This window comes from Macrotis lagotis, chromosome 7, assembly GCF_037893015.1.
Source record: "Macrotis lagotis isolate mMagLag1 chromosome 7, bilby.v1.9.chrom.fasta, whole genome shotgun sequence".
Classification (NCBI taxonomy): Eukaryota; Metazoa; Chordata; class Mammalia; order Peramelemorphia; family Peramelidae; genus Macrotis; species Macrotis lagotis.
This window is the reverse complement of record NC_133664.1, coordinates 121,597,982-121,613,886: the sequence shown is the minus strand read 5'-3', so window position 1 is coordinate 121,613,886 and position 15,905 is coordinate 121,597,982. Positions and strand designations below refer to the sequence as shown.

At 49.5% G+C, this 15,905-nt stretch overlaps 1 protein-coding gene across 1 annotated transcript in view; it reads left to right on the top strand.

Moving 5' to 3' along the window:
• The first annotated feature begins 4,021 nt into the window (after positions 1 to 4,021).
• CCDC136 (coiled-coil domain containing 136) overlaps positions 4,022 to 15,905 on the top strand; it is a 27,648-nt gene continuing 15,764 nt past the window's right edge. Inside the window, 7 exon segments of the mRNA XM_074193750.1 lie at positions 4,022 to 4,094; positions 5,549 to 5,653; positions 6,565 to 6,843; positions 7,001 to 7,075; positions 11,922 to 12,245; positions 14,752 to 14,896; positions 15,526 to 15,730. Of these exon segments, the coding sequence (XP_074049851.1) occupies positions 4,037 to 4,094; positions 5,549 to 5,653; positions 6,565 to 6,843; positions 7,001 to 7,075; positions 11,922 to 12,245; positions 14,752 to 14,896; positions 15,526 to 15,730 (1,191 nt within the window). The 5' untranslated portion in view covers positions 4,022 to 4,036.

Below are 15,905 nucleotides of genomic sequence, written 5' to 3'. Positions count from 1 at the left end.
GTCTACTTTTCTCTGGTTCGACAAGTTGTCTATATCCTAGCCTTAGAGGCAGCAATGAAGTATAGATGAGCCTGGTATCAGGAATTCAAATCTGACCTCAATGCTTACTAGTTGTGTACCTTGGGCAAGTCACCACCTCTGTCTGTCTTAATTTTCTGTCAAATGGAGATGATAGAGACTACTTCCAAGGGTTGCTGGTAAGGATCAAATGGGGTATTTATACAGTGCTTAGCACAGGGCTTGGGACACAGCAGGTGCTTAATAAACGCTGTTCCCTTTCCTTTCTCCCACATCATTCCTATCTTCCTCCTTTGCTCTGCCCTTTTTCTGTAACCTAGCTGATTGACATCTTCCTGCCTGAAATCTCAGGGTGGGAAGCTAATCAGACTCCTCTGTGTGGGACCCTAGCCATAAAATATCTATATCCTGACCTACATTCCCTGAGCAACATGAAGATGAACAAGAGAGCTTGATGGAACATTGGACCAAATTCTCAGAATAATCTTTTACAAAGTCTGGATCCCCTTCTGTGGCTATGGCTAAGACTCCCTTGCAATACATTGATTGTATTACTTCCGTGTCCTTCCCAGGCCCCATTTTGGGGTGGCTTTCCCAGCTGGTGTTGGGGTTGCTCGACTTCCCTAGTTTGGAGGTATCAGTCTGACACTGTGGAGGGGAGGTTGTAGCCTGCCCTATTGCCCCTGTCCTCCCCACCTCAGATTTCCTTGAGCATCAGATAATGAGTTTCATAGCCTTCTCTTGAGCAAGGCAATAAAGCCTGAGGCTTTTGCCACTTGACTGGCCCATTCAATTCTTTCACAAAGCATCTTTAACCCTTTTATCAAACAATAACTGTGTGTATGTGTCAGAGGCTGTTCACTTGAAACTTGTATATTAAAGTTTACATCAAAATCCTAACTAGATATGTCTAAATCTTGAGTTAGGGGTAGTAGGAGAAGAGATATGAGGGGAGAAGGTCATCTGGAGTGTGGCCTCAGAAGAAATAAATGATCCAAGGGATGCTCTCAGGTTTCTGAGCTGCTGAAGAGAGATGAAGAGCACCTGGGATGGGGCAAGCAGAAGAAGAAGCTCTGATGGAAAGAGGCCATCAAAGCAGAAGCTTCTAGGGTGGTACTTTAAGTACTATCAGAGGTGCCCAATGGTCAGTGCATTGTGTAACCAGAAAATGAAAGGTGTCAGGCTGGCTAGGTGGTGCTGTGGATATAACACCAGCCCTGGGGTCAGGAGTACCTGAGTTCAAATCTGACCTCAGACACTTAATAATTACCTAGTTGTGTGGCCTTGGGTAAGCCACTTAAGCCCACTGCCTTGCAAAAAACTAAAAAAAAAAAATGAGGGTTGTCAAATGAACTTTGGTTCAATGGGGGTTTTTTTTGTCTTTGCAAGGCAATAATGTTAAGTGACTTGCTCAAGGTCACATAGCTAGGTAATTATTCTGTCTCAGGTCCTCCTAAATCCAGGGCTGGTGCTCATTGTTTTGTAATATAATTTTATCAGTTGTCATCAAAATCCAAACTTCTTGGATGGGATTTTCTAAAAGGTTGGACACTCTTAGGTTATCCATCTGAATTCTATCTTTGAGTATCTTCCATTGGCTATGGTTCTGGACTCCATAAACAAATGTACAGGTGTTTTCCATAAATCTGGGAGCCTAGAAAAGCCATGGAGAAATTCCTTTTCTTATGTATCTCTGTGAGTACAGATACAAAGGACTTTGTGTATGTCATTATTTTCCTAACTTGATTTCTGTATTGCCACTATTTTCTGCTTGTGTAACAGTCTTTCAGTAGCTGAACCTAGCAGTAGAACCCTGAAGGCAAACAGCACCTGGATACTGATACTCAGTAAATTGGGAAGCATTGTGGCATTATAGAGGGCTTGGAGTTGGAAGGCCTAGAGTCTGCTTTTTAACTAGCAGGATGATCCTGGATAAGTCACATTTGGGCCTCATTAGCTGTAAAATGAGTAACGTAGTAAGCACCCTGCCTGCTTGACAGGGTTGTTGAGTCATTTAAGTCATGCCTGACTCTTTGTGTCCCCATTTAGGGTTTCCTTCACATAGATATCGAGTGGTCTGCCATTTCCTTTGCCAGCTCATTTTACAGTTTAGGAATTGGGACAGACAGGGTGAAATGACTTGGCCAGGGTCACACAGCTAGTGTCCAAGGCCAGATTTCAGTTCAGGAAGATGAATCTTCCTGACTTAGGGACCGGCACCCTATCTGTTGGACCATCTAGCTACCCCATTTCATTTTTACTTTCAAGTAAACATCATTTCTTTCTCATAGTAACAGATTGTAAAGTCTTTGAGGGTAGGGACTGTTTTGTTTGCTCTGTATTCCCAGAACTAACAAAGTTGCTGTGGTGAGGAATGGTACTTAATTGCTTGAGGAATTCAGAAATATTAGGTAATGAACAATGTAGTAGTTTAAGGTTTATAACTATGGAAAAGAGATTCCATTTAACAAAGGGTTGGGCAGGGCCAGTGGATAGCTTAAAGACCCACAGGCTGACTACAGAATTGATGGGAGGTAGGAAGAGAGTGGACAAGAAACCTGCCCACAGACTCACTGTCACTTCTGTGGGTCTCTTTCCTCCTGTCTCCACATTCCTTTAAGGTTCCTCACTGGTCTGGCTCTAGGGTACTCGTGAAAGCTGGGTTGGAAAGTTTGCCTTTCAGGCCCTAGAGGCAAAAGGACTAGCCCAGAGCTGATGATGTTGTTTGTCCTTTGGTTCTTGAAGAAGACCATGACATCAGGGGAGGTGATGCCACGACAAGCTCATAAATTGGATTTCAGGGTGGGGTGGGGGACTGTGCTAGTTCAACAGTCTCCCTTTCTCCTCCAGGGGCAGCTGGGTCTAGTGACCAGATATGAAATAAGGATAATTGGAGATAGACCTGGACGCAAGGCAGTCAGGGTTAAGTGACTTGGCCAAGGTCAGACAATTAAGTAACGGTCAAGTATCTGAGACTGTGTTGGCACAGGGCTCTGTGCCAACCAGCTGGGAGCTGACCAGCAGGGAGGGTCTTGGGACTTTGGAGGAGTATGTTCTGCTTAAGACAATACAGGGAAGATTGATGTTGATGTTTGTCCTTCATTTTTTTTTTTAGGTTTTTGCAAGGCAAATGGGGTTAAGTGACTTGCCCAAGGCTACACAACTAGGTAATTATGAAGTGTCTGAGGTCAGATTTGAACTCAGGTACTCCTGACCCCAGGGCTGGTGCTCTATCCACTGCGCCGCCCTGTCCTTCATTCTTGAACAGGACCATGACATCAAGGAGGTGATGCCATGACAAGCATGTGAATTGGATTTGAGTGAGGGGCTGCTGTGCTTAGTCACCAGCCTCACTTTCTCTTCTGGAGCCATCTGGATCCAGTGGCCAGATAGGAATCAGGACGACTGGAGATGGCCCTGGAAGTGAGGCAATCAGGAAAAAGTGACTTGCCCAAGATCACACAGTTATTAAGAGAGGCGAATTTGAACTCACGTCCTTCTGACTCCAAGGCCGGTGCTGTAAGCCACTGCGCCAACGAGCTGCCCTACAAGGGAAGATTATGCCATCCTGGGAAACATGAGCCTAGAGGGGTGCTCCGGCTTACCTGGGCTGCAGAGACAGTCTAGATTCCTTCCCTCCCCCCCCCACCGCATTCTGCCCCTCCGGGACCCTGAGTTCTAGGGGCGGGGCGGGGGCATTTGAGCCCTCTCTTACAGCGGGGCTTCCCGGGAGGTGGTTGGCCCACTGAACCTGCCCCGTCCTTCCAAGGGGCAGGCCCGGCGAGCAGCCCACAACAGCCGGCCGGGGCTCCCCCCAGCCCCAGTGGTTGCGTCCGGTAGGCTGGGGAAGGAAGGGGGACAGTCTGGAGAGAAGAGGGGAGCTGGTGGGGCCGGGCCAGGTCCCCGCCTCCCGCACGCCTCGCCGCCAGCTCCTCCTCCTCGTCGTCGGCTCTCTCCGGCCCGGGCTCCCCGAGGCTCTGCGGCTCCATCCTCAGCAGCGCGGGCCGCGGCCGCGGCCATGGACACGGAGGCGGGGGCCGGCTCGGGAGCCCGGAGCTGGCCCGGCCAGCGCTCAGGTCAGGGCTGCCGGGCCCCGGCTTCTCCAAGGCTCTGCTCTCCTCCCCCCCTCCCCGTGGCGCCCCTCCACGCTTGCCCCGGGTCCCCCTCTCCCGTCCCCCTCTTCCCCTCCCTCTCCCGCATGGCCAGCCCCGCTGCTGCAGCCCCCCTCCCTTCCGAGGCGCGCTTGTCAGCCTCGTCTCACCTGCCCCCGGGGAAAGCGGCTTCGTCCCCCCAGGGCTCCTGGGGGTGCAGGTTCTTAGCCCCCTCTAGCTCTAAGCATAGTGAAGACCAGTTCCCGGGGGGGAGGGGGGAGAGGAGGAAATTGGGTGACATGATGATGAAGGCATTTTACTCCCAGGTGAAATTAACAGAACCCCCTTCCAATCCCCCAAGTTTTTTTCTCTTCACCTCTCTCCCCTCCCCTCTAGCTCCTTCCTCTATCTTCCTTCTCCCTCTCTCATCTTCCTCTCTCTTGGCTTATGTATGGAGAGAATCAGAGAGAGACAGACAGACAGACAGACAGACCTGGTCAGGTCTGACTCTCCAGTCAGAGTCAACAGTGGAATGGAAATACAGACAAAAAAGCAAATGGGGGAATTTAAGCCAGAATGGGGGGGGGGGGCGCGATTCATAGGGTCAGGATCAGCCGCAAAGCCGAGTGTAGAGGAAGGACCCAAAGAAGCTAAGGGGTCGGTCGGCTGGGGGAGGGAATCCCAGTGTCAGGGTCAGGCGCTGAACTGGGAGATCGAAGCAGAAGTGGGGACTTCCGCTAGGGTGAGGGGTCGTTCACAGAGTCAGGGTCAGAAGCTGAACTAGGGTTGGGGAGCAGGGGAGAGAGGAGCAGAGATCTGTTGTGGAGGGGGTCACAGTCAAGCTCAGCGGCAGAGCTGGGGGTGGGGGAGGGCAGGAAGCAGCAGCAGATGTGGGGACCCATGTTAGAATGGGGGGAGAATCACCACAGACTCCGAGCCAGCAGCAGAAGTGGATGTGAAGGGCAGGGCCGGAAGATGAGAGGGTTACAGAAAGGGTCACCAATAGACCTGGAATGGAGGTTAGAACAGAGGGAAGCAGGAGAGGGGGGATCATGGGTTGGTGGGGGGGATCAAAGAGTCAGGATCAGCAGGCCAAGCTGGGAGGGGGGCAAGAGAGGATGAGGACTTGTATTAGGATGGGAGGGATGTTCAGAGGCTGAGTCAGGTGCTGGGATGGGAATGGGGCAGAAATCAGCAGCAGAGGTGGGTCCCTGGGACAAGATGGGGAGACTGGTAGGGCCAGGGCCAGCAGCAGAGCTGGGGGTGGGAGGGTAGAGCTATTGGAACCAGCAGACCTGACAGAGCTAGTGGGGAGGCATCTGCACTAGGAAGAAAGATGCTTAGATTTGCATTAGGATTCACACATTCATGACTTAAGGAGTCTAAGGTGGGTATATTCCCCAGACTTCCCTATGCCTCTCACACTTCTCTTTCCATAGGACTTCCAGTGACCTCTCCTGGGGCCTGTGAGGGATCTGAGGGCTGTGAAAGGAAGAAAGGTCAATGCTGGGGATCCCTGGAACGCTGGGGTCAGACCTTGGACGGTGAGTTTTCTTGACCTACATTCAATGCTCCCTTTTCTTTTTCCCTTCCTACTTTTCAACTCCTTTCTTCTCTCCTTTCCTCTTCCCTAGTTGTGGCCCCATCATTTCCCCAGCATTTCCATGAACCTTTCTCACCTCAAATTAAGGTCCAGTCATCACCCTAAAGTCCTCTCTTCATCCCCACAAACTGTTGTCTGTCTTTTAAGCAAAGCTCTCCTCTCACCATAACTAGACCCTCAGGTTGGAAGGAAGGCTGCCCAATGGAAGGGTTTTCTAGTTGGAAGAAGCTGCAGTCTGTTGTTGCTTCCATTCAACCAGCATTCTGCTGCTCTACTCTCCATGCATTCCTTTCCATGGTTAAGGAACATATTATCATGGATCTGGAGCCTCTTTCACCCCAGCTGGCCTCAAAGGCTCCTACACAAAGCCTGAACTTCTCTACGCCAGTGGTCAAGCAGATGACCTGGCAGATGATTCTTGACCTGGATGAGAGCTTGGAGTCAATAACCTCTAAATTTATTTCCAGCTCTCTGAATCTCTACTTGCCCTTTGATCCAAGAGTCAGAACTAGAAGTCAGGTTTCTACTGGCAAGCTTTCCTTCATTGTTCTCAGTCTCAAGCCTTGATGCCTCCCCAAAAAAGTCTGTCATTGAGAGAGGCTCCACCCAAATGAAATCAGTCAGCAAACTCCGGGAAAGGTTGGGGAGAGAGATGAGAATACCCTGAGTCCCAGTTCTACAGGTATTGATTTATTTTAGGCGATGTCATTGGGGACCTGCAGATGGCACCCATGCATCATCTCTACCTGATCCCCTTGGCTGATGTAACCAGTTGCAAGCTTGAGAGATCTCAGCTAAAAAGTGATCCTGATGCTGTGTATGTGTGTGTGTGGGGGGGGTCCTATCTCACAGGAGAAGTATTGCTCCCAGCTCTGTATGAGGAGGAAGAAGAGGAGGAGGAAGAAGAAGAAAATGAAGAGAAAGAGGAAGAGAAAAAGGAAGAGAAAGAGGAAAAGAAAGAGGAAGAGGTCCATGATGTGAGGTCCCTGCAGGCAGGCAAGTCTCGGGCGCTGAGCCTCTCTGAGACGGAGCTGGAAGAGCTGAGGGCTCAGGTGCTGCGACTAGTGGCTGAGTTGGAAGAGACAAGGGAGCTGGCTGGACAACATGAGGATGATTCACTTGAGCTACAGGGTGAGTGCTGTCTAGAGTCACTAGCTTTCTACCCCTCAGAGTCTGGGAGTTCAGCCTTCTCCACATCTGCTGAAGATAGGGAGAAGTGGCAGGAAGGGATGGATGGGAGCTCTCAGGCCCTGGGACTGCCCTCAGCCATTCCTGTTCTCTGTTTCAGGGCTCCTGGAGGATGAGCGGTTGGCCAGCGCCCAGCAGGCAGAGGCCTTCACCAAACAGATCCAGCAACTCCAGGGTAATGCAAGAGTTTGACATAGGAAGCAAGGGAGAGGGGAATGATGAGGTGGGCTTCATTTGACCATTTTTCAAGGTACTAATCCCATCTCACTTACCACTTTTTCAGTCATCTAAGATGATCTTTTGTACCTTTTCTTTTTTTTGTTTGTTTGTTTTTTTGGCAAGGCAATGGAGTTAAGTGACTTGCTCATGGTCACACAGGTAATTATGAAGTATCTGAGGTTAGATTTGAACTCAGGTCCCTCCTGACTCCAGGGCTGGTGCCCTATCCACTGCATCACCTAGTTGCCCCATTTACCTCTTCTTTATTATCCTCTCATTTCCTCTTTCTCTTTTGGAGTTCATCTTCCACTTTTCAAATCTCCATCATAACCACCCCCCATCCCATTCTTATGTCTTTTCCCTAGCCCTTTTTTATTCACTCAACTTCTATTGAAACTCCTCTGTCCTCAGTCTTCTACTTCTTTACTTCTTTTCCTTTTTTACCTCTAATCTCCTTTTCTCTTGAGCATCCCATTCTCCTTCATCTGACATCCAGTTATGTACTGGATTGGGTGATTTAGGAGTAGGGGCACAGTCACTCTAGTCTCCATTTTGCTTCAGGCACTAGGCAGTCCTGCATCTCTCTTGGGCTGGTCACATTCCTTGTCCCCTCTCTTCTCTTCAGAAGGAATATGGGATAGGGCAAGTAAGTCAACCAGAATCAATAGTCCCCACAGGCTACAAAGCTGTGTTCAAGGATGGGCTCTTTCCAGCTACCAGAAGTCCAAGAGATGACCTAGAAATGTTCAGCTATCTCTGAGGAGCAGCAGGGTGGGTGTTCCATATCTCACAGCAACATCAAAGCAGCTTCAGTTGACTCTTTCCAGCTTCCAGTTTCTGAGAGATGTCCTAGAAAATAGCTTCAGAGCAGGCACTCCCCGGTGTGGGACAAAAGGAGGAGGAAATGGGGAAAATAAAGAACAAAAAGAACAAAGAGATGGGCAGGAATAGAAAGCAGCCAGCTAGGGCAAAGGGAGGAACAAAGAAAAGTGAAAAGGGAATGATGACAGAAGGTAGAGAGATAGGAAAAAGGCAGACAATGAAGCAACCAAAGATGGTATAGTGGCCAAAGTCCTGGATTTCAAATCAGTGGCCCTGGGCTCAAATTCTGACTCTGCTGCTGACTCCCAGGATGAGATTAGGCAAGCTGATTAAATTTCCCTAGGTTTCACATTTCTCATCTCTGCACCAGATGTTTCAGCGATATCAATAACCTTGTATATATAGTGCCTTGCCCATAGTAGGCCCCTCAAAAATACTTATTGCGTGATATCTCCACAATCCTTTCTAGCTTTAAATCCTATAATTCTAGGACCTCAGGCAAGAGATGCATGCAGATCCATGCAGCTTCCATAAGATCTGGGCAGCTGATTTCCTTGCTCCTGGGCCTTGGGGCACAGGGCCAGGATTCTTAGTCTATTTATAGCTGCTGACTACGGGTGACCCCGGAGCATTGCTAGATTCGGGCAGGGATCCAGTGCCCCTCCAGACCCGAGCACACGCCGTAGCCAGACATCCAGTGGCCCCGGGGTCCAAGTAAAAGATATCTGTGGACCACACATACACACATATATATGTATAAATATATATAAATATAAATATATATATATATATATATATACATGTATATATATATATATATATATATATATATATATATATATATACATGTATATGTAATGTGAAGTTGACAAAGCTCTAGAGGAAAGAATTAGCCCAGTAGTGAAAAGATCAGGCTTTCTGTGTTAGCTCCATGACCTCAGCAAGCCGCCGGGCTCGCTCCAAGGCCCTTGTTTCCTTATTAAGAATGATCCCAGCTCATGGGAGCTCACATTCCTGGTCCCCTCGCTTCTCTTCAGAAGGAATATAGGATAGGACAGGAAAGTCAGCCGGCATCCGTAGTCCCCATGTAGGCTTGCCATCTCCATCTGTGCCAGGAGCTGGTATGATAAGTGCTCCCGGCCTCCTCGTTAGAGGCCCGTCGCCGGGGCAGGGCTGCCCCGAAGTGGCTCTTCCTTGAGTGCCCTTGGCCAGACCCGTTCATCTCTCTTGGACCTCAGTTTCCTCATTTGTTAAAAGCAAGTTGAGCAGCCTCAGACCTGGCCTTGGGCAGAGCCGCTTAACCCCATTGCCTTGCAAAAATCTAAAATGACAACAACAATAAGAACAGTAATAATAATAATCATAATGCTGAGTGGGGGGCGAGGCCCCGCTGCCCCGCAGCCCTCCCGCGCGGGACGCGGCGGGCACAGGCGCGCAGGCGCGGGCACCACCACCGGCTCCCTGCAGGGGGCGGCGGAGCGCTCTCCTCCCCGCCCCCCCCCCCGCTCTTTCCCGCCTTGCGCCGTTCAATGCCCGTTTCCGCCCACAGGGGGCGCGCGCTCCTGGGGGGAGACCGGCCCTCCGCGGGCCGGGTGGGGAGCGGCCGCCATAGCCCCGCGGGGTCCCCCCGGGGAGACCAGCAGGCGGGCCGGCGCGATGGAGACCCAGGCCAGTGAGTCGGGGACCGCCCGCTCCCGCCAACCCCCGGGGAGGCCCCGCCCCCACCCCGCCCCTCGGCGGCTTTAACCTGCCACGTGGTCGGCGGCTGCCCTCCGGGCGCTTCCAGGGGGGCGGGGCGGCGCCTGCGCCTGGCAGCCGCGGGGCGGGGGCGGGGAGGCGGCCCGGGGTGGGGGTGGGGGGCCCCCCCGTCTGTAAGGGGCACCCGCCAGGGGCGGAAGAACGGAGGACGTTTAAAGTCGACTGGGCAAAGGGAGGGAGAAGCAGACTTGGGCTTGACAGCAGCAAGGGCGGCCCCTAAAAGCGGGGGGTGGCTGGGGAGCCCCGCACCCTGCGCCGTGGGCCGCGCCGCCCGCCCGGCCCCGGGCCCTGGCAGGGGTGCCCGCGCCGGACGGGATGGAGCCCGAAGGCGCCCGGTCCGTCCTCAGCGACGCCCTTCTGCGCACGGGGTCGGGGGCCGGGTAAGGCCCTGGGCCCACTTTGTCCGGCCCCGCCCCGCTGGGACCCCGCCCCTCTGAGCCCACCGGAAGGACCGCGCTCACTGCCGTGAGGCTGCTGCACGTTGCCGCCTTGGGCCTGCTCTCATCCTCTCCCCGCATGTGCTTTGTGTTCCGACTAGGCCGTAAGCTTCTCAGAGCCGTAACTATCCATTTTAACACTGAACTCTAGACTGAGGCAAGCATCGCAAACATGCTTGGGCCAAGCTCCAGGAAAGGTCCCTCCAATTCATTTTTACTGAAACATTGGGGGGGGGAGGGAGGGGAGGGGGAAAGGACCAGGGGACCTAGGGATTCTGTTGGGTGGTGGGGACACAGGGGGCAGAGCAGTTCAGGGCTCCGGGGTCGCCGCTTGCCGATGCAAGGAGGAGGGAGCCGGGGAGGACCTGAATGGGCCGGGAAGGGAGCTCCCCCAGCTGGGGCTGTGGAGGGGACCGGCTGGGAGGACTTGTGCCATCTTGTATTCTTGATAATAATAGAGGATCGACCTTCTAGACAGGAAGTGTTGCTGTAGCACATAGGAGCAAGTCGTTGAGCATCTCTACGCTCCTAAGAAGGGGCTGGCCTGCGTTAACTTCGAGGAGTTTCCTGCACTATAGAAATCCCCAGTCCAGGACCTACCCCTAGATTTACCACTGAAGGAATTCAAGTGCTAAATACGGGCACACTGGCAAAGCCCTGAAACTCCCTGTAGGCAGGAATTGGCTTCTGCTTCTTTTGTTCTCCCCCAGGAGCACATTCTGCACCCAACTTGACCCACACTGCTCCTCAAAGTTCTCTTCCCCAACTTTTCAATGCATTGTCCCCCTTTGTTCCTTATTTCTTAATAATAGATTTCCTTTGTTTCAAGATAGGCAGTTATAGATGACGATATATACATCCATAGATCAGAGGTAGCCAGGTCTTTCAGGAGTATACCCTATGTTCAAAAATCTATTGTGGGTTTGCACATTACTCTAAATGTACAATTGCATTCAGATAGTCCAAGCCTACCAGCATGACCCCTGATGCCAGTCAGTCTTACCACAGAAACCCAAAGGCAGCTGGTATTGGTTTCCTAAGAAGTAGCTAGATGGTGTGGCGGATACAGCACCATCAGTCAGGAGGACTTGAGTTCAAATTCAGCTGTGTGATCTTATGTCACTTAACCGCATTGCCTCACCAAAAAAACAAACAAACAAAAAAACAACAACAAAGCTAGTTTGTATATGCTAGCTAATCAGAATTAAACTGGGAGGTTAAAAGGTTAAAGGATTCTAGACAGAACCCAGCTTGGGCTCAAACTGCTTGCATCTGGCCTAAGAGCCACAAAGGTAATCAGTCTTCAGTGACATTCTTTCAAATACTTATGCTTCTTTGGATGGGTTTAGGATATCAAATTCCCTCAGAGCCACCACTGTACCATAGTGCAGTGATCGATGGTGAACCCCCAAACTAAGCACAGAGGGGCCTACATCACTGCTTTACTCAGGTGACTGTGGGATAGAATTAGGAGAGCAGGAGAAAAAACGATGTGGTTGTCAAAAAGAAAGACTTAGTTATGCTCTTTAATCATCCTCCACCCCCTGATCCAAGCCCCATGGCCTGGCTAATAGAGCAGGGCTCCCATTCAACTTTTTATTAGTTTCTTGGCTAGTAACTATTAAATACTTTCCTTCTCCAACTCTATGTACAGTTGATCCTCTCCATTGGGCCAGGCCTAGGGTCCCTAGGGTACCCAGAAGGGAAACCAATTAGTTCTCCTCAGGGGACCCAGCAGATTCATGTGCTGATCCTCTGACAGCCTCAACTTCCCATCTCTCCTAGGTGAACTGAGGTCTCTCCGGGAGGAGATCTCCATGCTGGAACATGAGAAACAGACTGAAATGCAGGACATAGAGCAGGAGCTGCAGATGGCTCAGGAAGAGATCCAGTCTCTGCGGCAGGCGGCAGAGGATTCGGCAGTGGAGCATGAGGGGGACATAGCAAGCCTACAAGAAGACCTGTGCCGCATGCGTTCAGAGCTCACGGGCATGGAACGCATGCAGGAAGAGTATGAGATGGAGATCGACTCTTTGCGGAGTGAGATCCAGTTGAAGGACAGTGATCACTCTGACCTCCTGGTCTTCTCAGATGTTGGCTTACTGCAAGGTACAAGGACAGTTCTTTTGTATCTTCTGCCAGGGGTTGGGGAGAAGCTGAGCAGAGTGAGGAAGACTTTTGGGAAAGCCTGGGACCTCTGAATGCAGACCACTGGTTTGAGGCTTTTGGGGAAGTTCTCTTTGGATAAAATACAAATGATTATGGCAGTTAGAATTTGAAATGCAGATGATCCAAGGTTCTCTCCATTCAAGAAATATCAACAAGAGAATATGAACAGTAGTGGTCCAGTCATTTAGTCATGCCCAACTCTGTGTGATCCCATCTTGTGAAGATACAGAGTGGTTTGTCATTTCAATCTCCAGTTTGTCTCCATTTTCAGATAAGGAACTGAGACAAACAGGAGTTAAAGTGACTTGCCTAGGGACACATAATCAGGTGGCTTAGTGGAAAGAGCACTGGTCCTGGAGTCAGGGGGATGGGAGTTCAAATCCAACCTCAAGCACTTGACGCTAGCTGTGACCTTAGGCAAGTCACTTAACTCTAATTGCCTTGCATCCAGGCCCATCTCCAGTCATTCAATATATAGCTGACCCCTGCACCCAGATGACTCTGGAAGTCCCCCCACTCAAATCCAATTCATGTATTTGTCATGGCATCACCTCCCCTGATGTCACGGTCTTCTTCAAGAACCAAATGACAACCATCATCATCATCATCATCATCATCATCATCACTAGCCAGTGAACTTGGCTCTCCCTGATTTCAGGGCCAGTACTATCCATTACACCATTTAGCTGCCCCTAAGAACAGTGGTAGAAAGGAATATGGGACTGGGCAACATGAGTATTATGAGAGAACTCTAACATCAAATTCAGCAACAAAGGAGAAATCTTACCCTATAGCCAGATAGTTAGCAGTGAGGCTAGGAGGGGAGTACAGAGGTACCAGCCGGGGTTTAATTTTTCTTGATAGCTTTTGGGCAGTGACATATTTAGGCTGTGTCATAGGGCTTACCATGTTGAGAAATTGTTCCCTGGAGGCAACCTTGTAGAGATCTCTAAGCCTAAACCTGTCTTTCCCTCTAATGTTTCGAGTACATCTTTTTTTTTTGGGGGGGTGGCAGGCAATGAGGTTAAGTGACTTGCTCATGAGGTCACACAACTAATAAATAAATATCAAATGTCTGAGTCCAAATTGGAACTCAGGTCCTTCTGATTTCAGGGCTATTTCAGGACTATCTGAATAGTCCTGTGCTGCCTAAATGCCCCAGCTTCAAATATACCTTAAATTAGATGGGAGGGGGAAAAGAGCTTGATCCTAGTAATTTCAGGGATATCCCAAACTCAGGGGTTATTTCCCCCCAAATTCAGTGGCTCAGCTTTGGTGCTGTTTCTAGTTGTCTGCTGGGACCTAGACCATAAGCAAGCTTCCTTTGTCCCAAGCACAGATTTGATTATTTGGACCTCAGGAAAACACTGTACTAAAAACTTTGACTGTAATGTGGCTAAAACAGGGATGAGCAAACTTGCATAACAATGAAACACCCTTACCATCTCTAGATTGGAAACCTATTTTGGCAGTCCAGAATGCTACCAAAGAATTCTGACCCAAGATAAAGGAGAAGTAAGCATCAGTGTGTTATCATGGTTGAATGCTATTGCAATTATGGGGTTAGGTCAAGTCAGTATTTGTTAAATATAAATAAAGAACAATGTTATGATCTAATATTACAAGCAATATTGCACTCTGACAAAATTCTTAAATCATCTAGAAAGATAACAGGCAGAGTTGTGAGTCAATGGTAGTACCAAACAAGAATAATAGTTAGATGTGTTTTAGCATGTCTTCACAAGTCATCATAGTTCTTGATACTCTATGAGCTTCTAGAGGTCAGATTCTTTCAAAGGTTCCTAAGAGTCTCATTTCACTTGGGGCCCTTTTTGATGCCTGAGGGTTTCTTAGGGAGCCAAAAAATGTAGACCCAGAGGGGAATCCCATGGTCCACATCAGGTTAATGGATGATGTCTAGACCAGTCCTGTTTGCATTCAAGTAGATACAGGGTGGCAGGGAGGGTAAGGGACAGCAGCTCATCTGTAGTTCAATTTTTGTCACCTATGTCCTACTCCTCAATAAGAAGGGAAAGGAATCCCATTTGTTATCCCAGAGGGCTATGACGAGCATCAGCATCCAAAAAGAAAGGAAGATCTGTTCTCAACCTAGACTTATGATAATAAAATGTTAGAAGAAACCTCTGAAAGAACCTATTAACATTTGATTGCCCCTCTTGAAGCTCATAGACTCAAGAACTAGTCAGGATGGTGGCTTCTGAAGATGTCTTGGAAGACTGATGAGGGAACAATAGCAACCCTGTCTTCCCTGGGTCTTGTCTTCCAAGACTCTGAGCTCTGATTTTCAGTCTTCCTTATGACCTTGGGCATCAGTGAAGCTGGTGAGCATCCACTGTTACTTTCTAGATGAGGAGAATAGAAGCTGACTCTAAGTACCATTTTGCTGAGAATTCAGTCTCTTTCTTCTTATGCTTGCTCTTCACAGAGGAACTGCAGCAGTTGCGGGACCGATGCAACCTTTTGACTGCAGAGTACCGTGCCCTGCAAATGAGCAACAGCACCCTATGTGAACAGCTGGAGGAGATGGAATCCCAGAGGTATCACAATGAGGACCAATTGGAAGACTTCAGGTAGCCTGGCCTCGCTGTAACCCTCTGTGTGGCTACCCCAAACTTATCTTCTAGGAATTTCTAGGAAAGGATGGTAGATGGTCTTATAATGGAGTGGACAAGGGACTATCTTCCCTGCTTCTAAAGAGTGGGTTGTCTCCCAGGTAGCCCAGCAGCTGTAGATTCAGAGATCAAGCTGTAGATATTCCTGAGCATCCATACCCAGCCTGGTTCAAATCATCCCAAGTTACAGAGGACCCCTGACACCATGACTGGTTTGAAGGATTTGAATCCTATTCTGGATATCCTTACGATTCTGATTTGATCTGATTGGATATCAAAAGTAGCTCAGACTTAATCTCTATTTTTGTAGGTAGTATAGCAGTTGACTTAACTGTCAACTTCCAGATATGGGGATGAACTGGTCCTGAGCTAAGCCCCAAAGCTTATCTTAGACCAGCAGTCCAGCTCCACCCACAAATCAAATCAGTCTTTGAAGATTGTGGTGGCTGAAGCCTTGTAGGAATCCAGCCTCTGGTCACTTAGCTGAGTGGTTTTGAAAATCACAGTTGGGTCCCTTGTTGTGCAGCCTTGGGGGTAATGCCAGGAATAACACTGTCCCAATATGGCTTTGGGGTTGTGGGTTACAGAAAAATGAGGGTGGCAGAAAGATGGTTGGAATCAGAGAAGGAGAAGTCAACGGCTGAATCTCAGACTTCAGAAATGGATATGTTTATGGATATCATGTACAACCAGCCCTGTGATGACAATGAAGAGTTTGATGAGGAAGAATCTGAAAACCTTCGGCAACAGCTTCATGGTGCTGAGGAGAAGGTGCAGGAGATGCAGGACAAGGTAGGTACCATCAAGGAAGGAAGGATGCTTTCCATCTCTTCACTTTTCTAATTCTAATGGCCTAGCTCATTAGAATTGGGTAAGTCAGTCCGTTCAGTGAACATTTTAAAAAGCAGCCACTCTCTGCAAGGGCACCAGGAACACAAAGATGAAAAACTACCCAGTCCCTGATGTG